Here is a 12,474-nt window from a genome sequence, read left to right as displayed (position 1 = left end):
TCCCCCCTCCCCGCCCAATGCAGGCAGTGAGGAATAGGAAAAGGCACCTACTTGCATGAAGAAGTTGGCAATAAGTTGAAAGTGAGGCTTGCATTCGATTCACACCATATGTGAAGAGATCATTGTACACTTCCAAAGCCCCGGAGTCTACCAAATGTACAAAAGTCATGGTCTCTGCCATCTAACCGTTAATGACATTCTCTAACCAGAGTTTCTTGAGCTTAATTCCTACACATCCCCCTCCTGAAAGCATAGCTGCTACACTGCCTTCTAGGTAAGAATGAGATTAAGAGGTCTCTGAAGTAGAAAGCCAAGTCTATCCGGAACTCACTGTAAATGTTAGCATTGCATCTTGGAATGCAGAAACTTGGTCAAACCTGGTAGCAAGATGGTGACCAACTAGTAAAAGTATGCCTAGAATCTGGTGGTGTAGAGCAAAGCAGTGCTCAAACTCATGCCTATGATGAGCTGTAAAGTAAACCACAGGACTACAAACCTGTTGGTTTTGTTTAGGCTTCCTTGGAGTCCAGGGAACTTAGTGCAACAGCAAGCACCAGAACCTTAGTCACGTTTAGTAGAAATCAATAGAAAGCCTGCCTGTGTACTAGCTAGAAATTGATTAGCAGTAATACTTTAAGAGCAGTTATTCTGTGTCTACCATAAAAAAGAAAAAATAATAATACAAGAATAAACTCTGTGATTCACATACTCACAATTGGGAACCTACTTTGCTCCACCCTATAATTATATACATACACACTCTAAAAAATTTTTTTAAATAGTACTTGTCTCCAGGAAAGTTCTCAGAAAGGTTTCTTTCTTTTATGTGTGTAGTGAAAGGCACTGTAAACTAGGAGACATGAAACATAAAAGCTGGGTTCCATCTAAGCTCAGCTTCACTCCTAATTACTCAAGTGGCCCAAGGCAAGCTCTATCTGAAGCCTCATTTCCTCATCCTATAAAAGGCTATTATGCAAATCGACCAAATGGAGGAAGGACTGGTCACTATGATGCGCAATGACCACCAGGGGGCAGACGTTCAATCTGTCCCCTGGTGGTCAGTGCGCTCCCACAGTGGGAGCAACACTCAGCTAGAAGCTGGGCTCACGGCTAGTGAGTGCAGTGACTGTGGTGGGGAGCCTCTCCTGCCTCTGTGGCAGCACTAAGGAGCAGCGAGCCGAGCAGTAAGGAGCAACGAGTGAGCAGACAAGCAGTAAGGAGCGAGGGGTCACAGACTGTGAGAGGGCGCAGGCTGGGCTGAGGGACCCCCCCTCCTGCCCCCTGTACCCCAGTGCACGAATGTCATGCACCAGGCCTCTAGTTATAAGAGAGTTGGGTTCTCAGTGTTTGTCAACAGCAGCAAGATAGCCTTTCAGGTGACCCCACTCCACCAGCATCTGTGCCGTCATTAAATTTTATCACTACCTTCCAGTGACTGATTTGCAAAAACCACTCACCCTTTCAAAGCCCCCCAGGCAGCATGTCACCTCTAGCTAAGAACTTTAAGAAATCTCCATAAAGCGTTCTCAGATTCTAACACCCACTGGCGCATAAAGATGAGTAAAGATACAGGGCTTACTGACTGCTAAAGAGGGAAAAGTCTGAAGAAAAATAGGAGACAAGTTAAACTAAGCTTCTAAGATGAGATCTTTGAGCAAAACACTGCCCACTTATGTAGACTATTTTAGACAAAGATCCTTGGCAGGAAAACTGGATAACTTAAGCAATAAGCTAAAATTCTAGTTGGTGATCGCAGATTTCCTTACTCACCCTCCCCTTTTTAGACGTCACCTTTCTTTCAAGATGAAAGGCAAATACTACCAGTTGCCCACTCAGAGACCTCAATTAGCACGATCAGAGAACACAAAGGAGTGAGGCGCTGAGCTACAGAGCCTTTTATACCATCCTTTGTTCCATCTAACTCACTGGGAACCATGCCACACATTTTCTGGGGCTAATTTTAGCCAGTATGAGCTCCAGAACAATACAAGAAAAGGTTGAGTCATTTCCTGACTGGTGTGGACACATTTGGAGCTTTTAGAAACTATTTATACTTGCTTCAAAAAATCAGAACTAAAAAAATGTTAGCAATGCTTTAAAAGTGTGTTTTAGTGGAAGAAAAGGCGCTGGCATAATTAGTGAACTTAACAAGTCACTTCCCTTGAATCTATTTCCCCTTAGCTGGAAACTTGGAGTTGAACTAGCTGATAACCAAAGTCACTTTTAACTCTAAAATTCAAAGTACATTAATGCTAAAATGTTACTCTTTTTCTTCTTGTACTCACTTATTCATTCCTATGAGGTTTAGAAATCATAGAATCTACTCTTTACACAGTGACTCGGAAAAACCTTTGGGAAAAACTTCTGACTTAGCAAGTCAATATGAGGACAAGTAGATAAAAAAACCAACTGTCTTCATGTCATGAGTTTCATCTCAGAAAGAGAACCAAAGCTCAAAGTTATTTTAATCAAAGGTGGGGAAAAAAGACATAAAATGAAAAAGAAAAGAAAGCCAAGTAAAAACATAATCTGAAGTGAAGGGCACAGGGTCATTAAGATTGTTCCATGCAAAAGCATAGGAAATAAGGTCAACAGACAGACCTTCTGTGCATGAGTGAAGAAAGGCCAAGGAAGGTTCGACTACTATCCAATTTAATCTCCCTACTGCCACTGGGGAAGTACGTTTTGGGAAGACTAACTAGGGTGGGAATAAATGGGATGGCTTCACAGAGGCACACCGGAAGTACGCACAAGACACTGGACAAAACCTCCTGAGAGACACTAGCACTAGATCCTTCCTGCCCCTTGAAAGATCGAATTACTAACAATAATAGAGACAATAATTATATTGCTGCCAACGACGACGACAGGAATGAAGCCTCACTGAGGATTTAATAATGCCACGAATGTGTCATCCATTTCCATGCATAATCTCACTGGACTCCTGCAACAACCCTAATGAGTTAGGTAGTGTTGTTTACTTATAGTTACAAATGGAAGGAAACCTAAATCACGAGTAGAAACATAAAATGACTTGCCCAAGGTTGCATAGCTAAAAACTTGGGAAGCAGAGCTTTGAACTGAGGAAGCTAACTCCAGGACTGTTTTCCTACCTATTATCCTAGCCTGTTTCCTGGAATTGGTATTATCCTGAGCTTCAACACGGAGCCAGAGGGCAAAAGTCATCATCCCAGTATTTTTCAAGGAGATGTTCTGTGGAAATTGCCCCAGATAAACTTAATAAGTATACTGCAATATGAGTTTTATCTACACAAATAAACCTGGACTATGCTGAGTTAAACACATTACAAACACAATCCTAGCCTAAGCTATTTTCACAAAGACAATACCCTTTTTCCTTTTCTATCTACCCAAATTCTACTAATCTAGACCATCCCCTCTATAAAACCATCCCTGACTATTTTAGTCTTTTGGGCCCTGAATAATTTACAGTCTAATATAAAAATGTGACAAGCATGTATGATTTATATAATTAAGTGCCAAGCATACAACATGTGCTGAACTGAACTTCACAGGGCATAGCTTTGATGCTCATGTATTTACAAAGCATCAATTATCTAGAGAAATGGTATATATTTGGAAAGTTAGCCTATGAAAGATCTTGAATATTAGTCAAGTACCTCCACTTTTAATAGGAGCATAGATTGAAATGACTTTGAGCTAAGGAGTGAGAACATGTGATCTACACATCTAAATAGCAAAAACAGTCAGTGTAAAGGATGGGCTGTTAAAAATTTAACCCTAATAGGAAATGAATAAATTAACATGGGATAGTCATCCATGGGAAATTATAAAATCATTACAGAAAACATTTTTGAAGAATATTTAAAGGCATGATATATGAAAAAAGGCAAGATACAGAACTTGTATATTCACACAAAAAAAGACCAAAATATTAATGAATAATAGCTTTTCTTTGGATGGCATAAGCTTATGGGTAACATTTTATTCTTTCTTTTTAAAACAGTCTACAATGAAATTGACTTACTTGTATGGTCAGAAAATGAAAATAAACATTAATTTTTAAAGTTATCTGTTCTGAAGGAAAATCTACTTTGTGGACTTCCAAATCAGCAATGGCCAATAGATTTTACCTTTGGGATCCACTTCCCTCCTAGGAAGTTACCACAGGTAGGGCACTTAGGTGGTTTGTGCCTTGTGACATATGTAAAGGAGCAACCTGGGCTGGTGCATGTCCCATGGCCTCGGCGGGTGTATGTAGTGGTCTGTAAAAAAAGGGGGGGCGGTCAGAATCAACATCACAGTCTAACCCAGCCGTGGGCAAACTACGGCCTGCGTGCCGGATCCGGCCCGTTTGAAATGAATAAAACCAAAAAAAAAAAAAAGACCATACCCTTTTATGTAATGGTGTTTACTTTGAATTTATATTAGTTCACACAAACACTCCATCCATGCTTTTGTTCCGGCCCTCCGGTCCAGTTTAAGCACCCATTGTGGCCCTCGAGTCAAAAAGTTTGCCCATCCCTGGTCTAACCTCTCTCAGATCCTGATGACCATTATCACCACAACAATGCCAGCAGGATAGCAGCTTGTAGAAGGATAGGCAATCTATAATAATAAAAGTATAATATGCTTAATTAGATCAGACTTCCTTCTGGACGACCTTCCAGATGAAGCCAGGGCTCCAAGGGAAGCCTGGGTCCTGGGTGCCAGAGGGAAGCTGGTCCTGGCAGCCAGGGGAAGTGGGGAGGTGGGGAAGAAGGCCTACTCTTGCCTGAATTATGTGCATCGGGCCTCTAGTTCATGGTATAAACCAGGGGTGGGCAAACTTTTTGACTCGAGGGCCACAATGGGTTCTTAAACTGGACCAGAGGGCCGGAACAAAAGCATGGATGGAGTGTTTGTGTGAACTAATATAAATTCAAAGTAAACTTCATTACACAAAAGGGTACAGTCTTTTTTTTTTTAGTTTTATTCATTTCAAACGGGCCGGATCCAGCCCGTGGGCTGTAGTTTGCCCACAGCTGGTATAAACGGTTGGAGTTGGAAAGGTCTGACTAGTTACAACTAGTGTACTTTTTAGAAATGGAGCAAATGAGTTCAAATGAGAAAAGAGAGCTGTCCAAGGTTATAGTTAGGCACCAGAAAAATAAAGATCATAATAGCTGCTATTTTTAAAATTGATATATAACTGACATATTAGTTTCAGATGTCTAACATAATGATCAATATTTGTATATGCTGCAAAAACAATCACCACAATAAAGCTAGTTAATACCCATGAGTACACATAATTATAATTTTTTTTCTTGTGATAAGAGTGGTTGCTATTAATTGAGCAGGGAATCACAAAGTGCTGAACACTTTACATAGTATCTCATATAATGCTCTTAACAATGCTCTGAAGTTTATTCCTACTGAGGTTCAGAGTGGTTAAATACTTTGCCTCAAATAGTAGTAACTCAAGGGCAGAGGTAAACCTAGAAACCAGATCTCTCTAATTCTTGGCCCACAATTTCCATGTACCCAGCTGCACCCTATGGCTCTAAATACTTCAAAGAATGTGCTTCATCTTTATTCTTATTAGTTAAAAATCAGGGAACCTAGGGTTCAGAGATAAAAAAAAAAAGTAGACCATGGTCACTAAAAAATGAGAGGGAACTCCAGTAGAACCCAGAATTTAAGTACTATTTTCAATACCTGGTTGGCCATCCAAGTATGCAGAGGGCAGACTTGATTGAGTTATACCTAGATTTTCAAAGTTGTACAGGTGGTCAACTTTGTTGTCCAAAGGTCAATTTTATTTGCATATGGATATACTCGGCCACTGGCTCTCACCATCCCTGCTGATTTCCCTTTCAACAGACTGTATTACAATAGGCTGTTACATGGCAGTTATAAGTAGAAATTAGCTATGAACCATTTCTAAATTAATGCTGGAAAGAAAACATTCCCTGTCAGATTTGTTCTGTCACTTATGAGTGTGTATTCAGCTATCAATCCCAGCTTCCCTAGCCTGGCCCAAAAAACCCGAAAACCTCCCTTGAGAAAACACCTAGCTGCCACCTGGCTACCTCTTTCAGGACATCCAGGAAAAGGTGCTTATGATAATGGTAACAACAGGGCAAGAATAAGTGTGAAGTGGTGTGTCACCAGGAAAAAAGACCAAGCTTTGGATTGCAGCTTGGCCACCAACACCCTGAAAGACCAGATAATCTCTGAGAACTTCACCAGTCCCAGTGTCCGAAGGTCTAAGACATCTAGGAAACTACCTGGAAGAGAACTGTTCTGGAGGCCTAGCCTCCATCAATCCCCACACACTGACCAGTTTGATGGAGGTGGGGTTTTCCACAACCGAGTAGGCAGGAAGAGGCAGCATGATGAACTGTGTGGCTGGCGCAGAGGAGCTACTCTCACTGGAATCCTGTGGGCACATGGAGAGAGAGTGAAGAACACCGAGGACCTCCCCCAACACCAAGATCAGATCGAGTCCAATAACCACAATGTGCTTATTTAAAAAAATAAAGAATCTACAATTGTCTCAAAATAAGAAGTTTACTTAAGAGCAAATAAAAGTAGGAAAGAAACATTACCACAGGGAACGTACTATCCTCATTTTACAGATAAAAAAAAACCGGTTCCCAGAGACTTAGATCTCCTAAGATCACATAAGCAGTTAGTGAAAGAACCCAGCCCTCTGACCCTATCCAATGTCCTTACTGGCCAGTGCATGCTTCGCTATCATAAGCAGCACTGAGGCAACAAACAATAAAATGGATTCAGGCCTGGCATGGATTCTTCTGCAGAGGTACCTGCTCTCACCCTTACAGGCCACAGGGGCTGCAGCATGCTGGTCCTGCCTCTGAGGATACCATCCTACCAAGTGTAATAAAGGGCATGCTGGCATCTTCCTACTTCAGGGGTCCAGGCTGTGGGATCACTGATACTGCTCTTTCCACTCACTTGGGCCTAACATGTAAGTTCTGGAGAGAGACTTGCCTCTTCTTCCTCAATGATTAGTCCCATCAACCTGAAGAGAACTCCCCCTTCTTCCTACCTACCCCGTACCCATGAAGACCATGTGGAAATCTCCTACACAGTTCAAGGTGCCACTTTGTTTGTTGCAACAATCTTCAGGAAAGATAAAATCCTGACTGATACTATACCTGACAGACCCTGGCTTTATCTCATGGGTAGCCCACATACCATTTCCTCCTTCCTGCTAATGTATGATGTACTACCTCATATGGGGAAAGTTCCACCTATGCTGGGCAAGAGGAGCTAGCAACTTGCCTGAGAAACAGGAAACAACTTGGATCAAGCCCAGGGGCAAGAAAGTTCAGGAGGACTGCAGTCCCACTAGAAATGCCCCGTCAGCAGCTCTCTCCAGTCCACATCTCCAGAGGCACACGGCATGGTGCTGGCTGTGAATTTTTAGTAATTCTCGAGGAAGTAAAAGACATCAGTACCAAAGCCACTTACCCTCATGACTGTTACCACTGACATGCTCTCCCCCACCTGGGGCTGAGGCACAGCCAGGCTTCCAGAGGGGAGGTCTGGTGAGCTGTTCACTAAGGTCTCTTCAATCACCAGGCTTGTCTGGTAAGGCTGGTGGCTCTCCCCTACCTCCAGGGAAGCCTCCTCCAGGAGCACATCCTGGCGGAGGATCTCTGAGGTGGTGATCTCCTGTACAGCACCTGGCTGGGCAAGGGCTCCCACCTCCTCAGCGAGGGACTCCACAGCCATGCACTGCTCTGCCATGCCTGCATGGCTGGGCACTGTCTCCAGGGTTGTGTTGGATACAAGAGATGGCCCCTTTGAGGACACCTGGTTCTGGGCCACACACAGTTCCAGCTGAGGGCAGCTCCGGTCCTCCTGCAGGCTGCTCTTGGGGATGATGATGTAATCCGAGCGGGGTAGGATCTTGCGGAAACCTGGGATGTCCGGAACCACAGCGGTCAGTGTAGAGAGCTTAGAGTTCTGAAGGTGAGGAAGTCAGGAAAAGGGAGACAAGCAAAGATAAATGGAGTAAAACATGGATATACATATTTGAGCTTTTTCTTCTCCCTGCAAAAGGGACCAGAAAGACTCTGCTCTCTTGACTTGAGATTTAGATAGGTTCAGCCTCTATAACAGCAATGCCATCTTCATTTGAATCTCACTTTGACCAATGTAGTTTCCTTGCTCATTCACACAGGAGACTGAGAACATGGATTAAAAGGGCACTGATCTTGGCATCCAAAACTGTGAATGGGAACCCCATGTTTGGCACAGTCTCAAGCAAATCCGTCCGTTCCCCTTTTTTGGACTAGCTCCCCAAACTGTAAAACGGGGGATCTGAATCTGGCTAATTATGAGTTCCTTTTCATCTCTGATACTTTAGGATTCCACAGTAACAGAAAATTTAAACAACAGAATTTATAATGTGCAATAAAAAAAAGCAAAAAGCTTAAATTACAAGTCAAGGCCTAGTTGGAACTCATGGCATCAAGAGTCCAAACATTGTTGGTTTCTCCCAGATTACAAAGAAGAGGATGAAGAGATCACGGAGCTAAGAAGGCCTCATGAGAGAATGTGCTTTTGGGAGGGGTTATCTGACAAGGGCCTAAAAACACTGGGGGTGGGGGAAAGAATATAATATTAACACTGACCTAGGATCTTCAAGTTTAGAAAATAATTTCCTAACCTTAAAAACAACACTATTAAGTTAGATACTATTATTATTCCCACGTGGCAATGAAGGAATTGAAGCTCAAGGAGGTAACCTTCCCAAAACACAAAACTAGGAAGTAAAAAGCTGGGACTCCAGGCCAGGTCTACTAAAATGTTCTGCTTCCTCTCCCCCCACAAGGACTGTTTCCCAGACTCACAGTGGCATCTCCAATATTGTAGGTAACACAAAGCTGTTCCTGGAAGAGGAATGCCAAGCCAGTAAGGACAAAATATCTAAATGGCAGTGGCAGACAGGCTCCACTAAGGAAACCAGGTACTAGAAGCACAACCCTGAATGACTAATTGGCACCAAGAAAAGGGTGCTTTTGTGAGTTTTTTCCTTTTTGTGGCTTTTCCCCCCTTTTTCAATTTAAACTGAAAGTCACCCAATAAGAAAAATAGAAAAGCTCAAAATGAACAGTTAAGTGAGAACTGAAATGGAACAAAAAATATTTCAGAAGCAACTTTAAAAGAAACACTAAGTCAATTACAAAAGGATCTTAAATCAAAAGCAATAGTCAATGAGTCCACTTAAGGTACAAAGGAAGCACTCAGATGAAACAGCAAAGCAGACAGACCGAATCCTTTATGGAACCTTTACTGAAGAGATAATGGAGAAATGATATTCTCAAGTCATCCTTTGAGGCAGACAGGTCAGGAGAACAAAACTAACTAATGGCAAATGCACAGGATGGTCTGGACTTAATCAACAGACTCAAGGATAGAGAAATCAGGATGGCCTAAATCAGCAGTCACCAACCTTTTGGACCTCGTGGACCACCAGTTGGTGACCACTGGTCTAAAAGACATTCATCTTACAGACTGGAAGGAATAACACTGGAACTATGGTCTCTATCCCTTGGTAGGAGACCTGAGGGGCTGCTGAGGAGACAGCATGCCACAAGTACGCTGATACGCTTTCAAAGTATACAGGCAGAGGGTCTCACCTTCACACCAGGCAATGTGGGTGAGGTCAAACACAGCACATAAAGCAGGGTGGGGAACGTCCAGCCCGTGGGCCTTATAAAGTTCTTGAAATCATTTGGTCTGGCCCTGCCAAGGCATTAGGGGTGAGCTAATTAAATGTTTGACCAAATATAGCAGGCTAATTTTTAAGGTGATACTTTTGTATGGCCCATGAATAATGTCATAAATATCCAAATGGCTCTTCGCAGGAAAAAGGTTCCCCACCCCTGACATAAAGCCTCACCAGTCTTGGCATAGTCCAGATCAATGGTTCTCAACCTTCTGGCCCCTTAAAAACAGTTCCTCATGTTGTGACCCAACCATAAAATTATTTTCGTTGCTACTTCATAACTGTAATGTTGCTACTGTTATGAATCATAATGTAAATATCTGATATGCAGGATGGTCTTAGGCGACCCCTGTGAAAGGGTCGTTCAACCGCCAAAGGGGTCGTGACCCACAGGTTGAGAACCGCTGGTCCAGATGCTCATTAAATGCCACCTTTTCTTATTATATGGTCACTGGACATTTAATCTACTAAAGAGTGATATTTACTGACTGAGTCAGCATGTGCCAAGAACTCATCGAGGTGCTTTACATTATCTATTTTAAACCCTGTGAGTAGATACAATTATCTCCATTTTACAAATGAGAAAAGCAAAACTCAAAAGGTTAAGTGGTTCTTCCCAGGTCACAGCTAGTCAGTATCAGAGCTAATCTATTCATGTTCTGGTGGCAGAGGTAAAATAGTGGTAGATATAAATTAAAAATGGATAACAAAGAATCACTGCAGAGGATTTATTTTATGTTTTTTAATGTCTTAATAAGACCTACAATAATGTCTTTTTAAGAACCATATCTCTACTCTATCCCTAGCTGGTGTGGTTCAGTGAATAGAGCACCGAAAGGTCTCAGCTTCAATTCCTGGTTAAGGGCACGTACCTGGGTTGCAGGTTCGTTCTCCGCCCCCTGTGGGGATACATGCAGGAGGCAGCCAGCTGATGTGTCTCTCTCACATTGATGTCTCTCTCTCTTCCTTCCTCCCTATTTCTCTTCCCCCCACTCCTTCCCTTCCACTCTGTCGGAAAATCAATAGAAAAAATATCCTCAGGTGAGAATTAACAACAAAAAAAAAATCACTACAGATTAGGTGAAAATTTTTTGGTATCATGGGCAAAAAGAATGTTGACTTTATAATGGGTAAACCAAAGGGAGTATGTGTACTTCTTCCAGCCTCGGGTTCTTCTCCCTCGACCCCGACTCCCCCGCAGTGATTGTTTCCCAGATCCACAGTTTATAAACAAATTATCTGGAGGAGGAAGTACACAGTGACATCTCCAACACTATAGGTAACACAAAGCCGTTCCTGGAAGAGGAATGCCAAGCCAATAAGGACAAAATATCTAATTGGCAGTGGAATGAGCTCCACTAAGGAAAAATACAGCCTGTTCTGCCAAACAGTTGCATTCCTGGGGAACCCCTGCTTTACATTATAACAAAGAAGTTAGAGACAATTATTTCAATTTAAAAAATGGATTTAAAGTTAAAAGGTCTCAGCAAGCAATAACAAGGTTATCTTCCTAAAGGAATTTGTTTTAAAAAACACAGCGGTGTTAACAGTTGTCAGTGAATTTTGTTATTGTGAACTAGAATAACAAAATGGCTGAGGGACACAAACCCAAACGCTTCCCTGCTTATTCTTTAATCTATGCACTCAAACCTTCATTCTCCTTCATCATCATCTGCTTTAACCTTGCATTTCTGCTTCTAGCAAAGTTCACAGCCATCAGTGGTGATACTATACAAAGCTACTATACCTATCTCTAAACAGAGTCCAACTGCTGATCATTATACCTGACAGTAATCATTAGAACACAAATTAATTATATTATGTTCAACTTATAACATGACCATTCTTGATGTAGGAGAAATGCCAATAGGGGGTGGGCAAAAGTAGATTTACAGTTGTAAGTACATGAAACAGAGTTTATTCCGGTATTATATTTTTCCATACCAATTGTAAACCTACCTTTGCCCTGTATAAAGGAAAATATTTACTACCCATAAGAATAAAAGGGCTCCAAGATATGCTAAAATTCAGAAAAGGAATCTAAGGCTCGCTGCAGATAACTCAGAAAATGCCATCTCCATGTACTGCTGCAACCAGAGGACAAAAGAGTACATAGTATCATCAAAATTAAAGCAGGCAATATCAGACAAAAGAAAGAAAAATGACTCAATTCAATTCAAAGTTTTCCCAAGAAAAGGAAACAGGAGAACAGGGGTTGATCTCCCTTAGGCCTTTACCATTGAACCAAAGGAGAAATAAGTTGGGGGAAAAATTACTTACAGGATCCAAACCTTCTTTCTCTAGTTTGGCTTTCTCCAAGTAGTAACTCCTTTCAGCCACGCTGAGAAGCCTCCAACTCTCGCTAATCTTCTTATTGATCTCAGACTGTGGGAGGTGGGGGAGCTCCTGCTAAACTTTCAGGTAGATGTCATAATAGTACAGAAGGTAAGCCGACCTGAGGAAGTAATGACTAGTTAAGTAAGGTTTTCCCTCACTTAACTAGTTCTGAACAGTGAAGAGGTAGACACAAAACTCAGTATTTCATTTCAAAGCATTTAACTAAATAAGAACTGGAGCAAAGAAACATTTAAATAAGACCCCTAGATGGTGCATCAGAGGTTTATCTCTGTAGAAACCAGGAAGCAAAGGCTTGTCTGGTTTACTTCCATGGACCTTTTTCTGCAGGATGACTGGCGTTACAACCCAATATGAGCAAAGACAGACACAGCTGCCCTGTCATTCCA

General features: G+C 42.0%; 1 protein-coding gene across 1 annotated transcript in view; it reads right to left on the bottom strand.

Annotated features, from left to right (window-relative positions):
• The window catches only part of HMGXB3 (HMG-box containing 3), a 43,142-nt gene extending 31,050 nt beyond the window's left edge, over window positions 1-12,092 (bottom strand). Inside the window, exons 1-4 of the mRNA XM_015565612.1 lie at window positions 12,011-12,092; window positions 7,465-7,962; window positions 6,308-6,406; window positions 4,116-4,247 (exon numbers count right to left, since the gene is read on the bottom strand). Of these exons, the coding sequence (XP_015421098.1) occupies window positions 4,116-4,247; window positions 6,308-6,406; window positions 7,465-7,743 (510 nt within the window). The 5' untranslated portion in view covers window positions 7,744-7,962; window positions 12,011-12,092. The remainder of the gene's footprint in view (window positions 1-4,115; window positions 4,248-6,307; window positions 6,407-7,464; window positions 7,963-12,010) is intronic.
• Between the last annotated feature and the right edge of the window lie 382 nt (window positions 12,093-12,474).

Source organism: Myotis davidii, unplaced genomic scaffold, assembly GCF_000327345.1.
Source record: "Myotis davidii unplaced genomic scaffold, ASM32734v1 scaffold18, whole genome shotgun sequence".
Taxonomy (NCBI): domain Eukaryota; kingdom Metazoa; phylum Chordata; class Mammalia; order Chiroptera; family Vespertilionidae; genus Myotis; species Myotis davidii.
The sequence above is the reverse complement of the archived record's forward strand: the minus strand, read 5'-3'. Positions and strand labels throughout refer to the sequence as shown.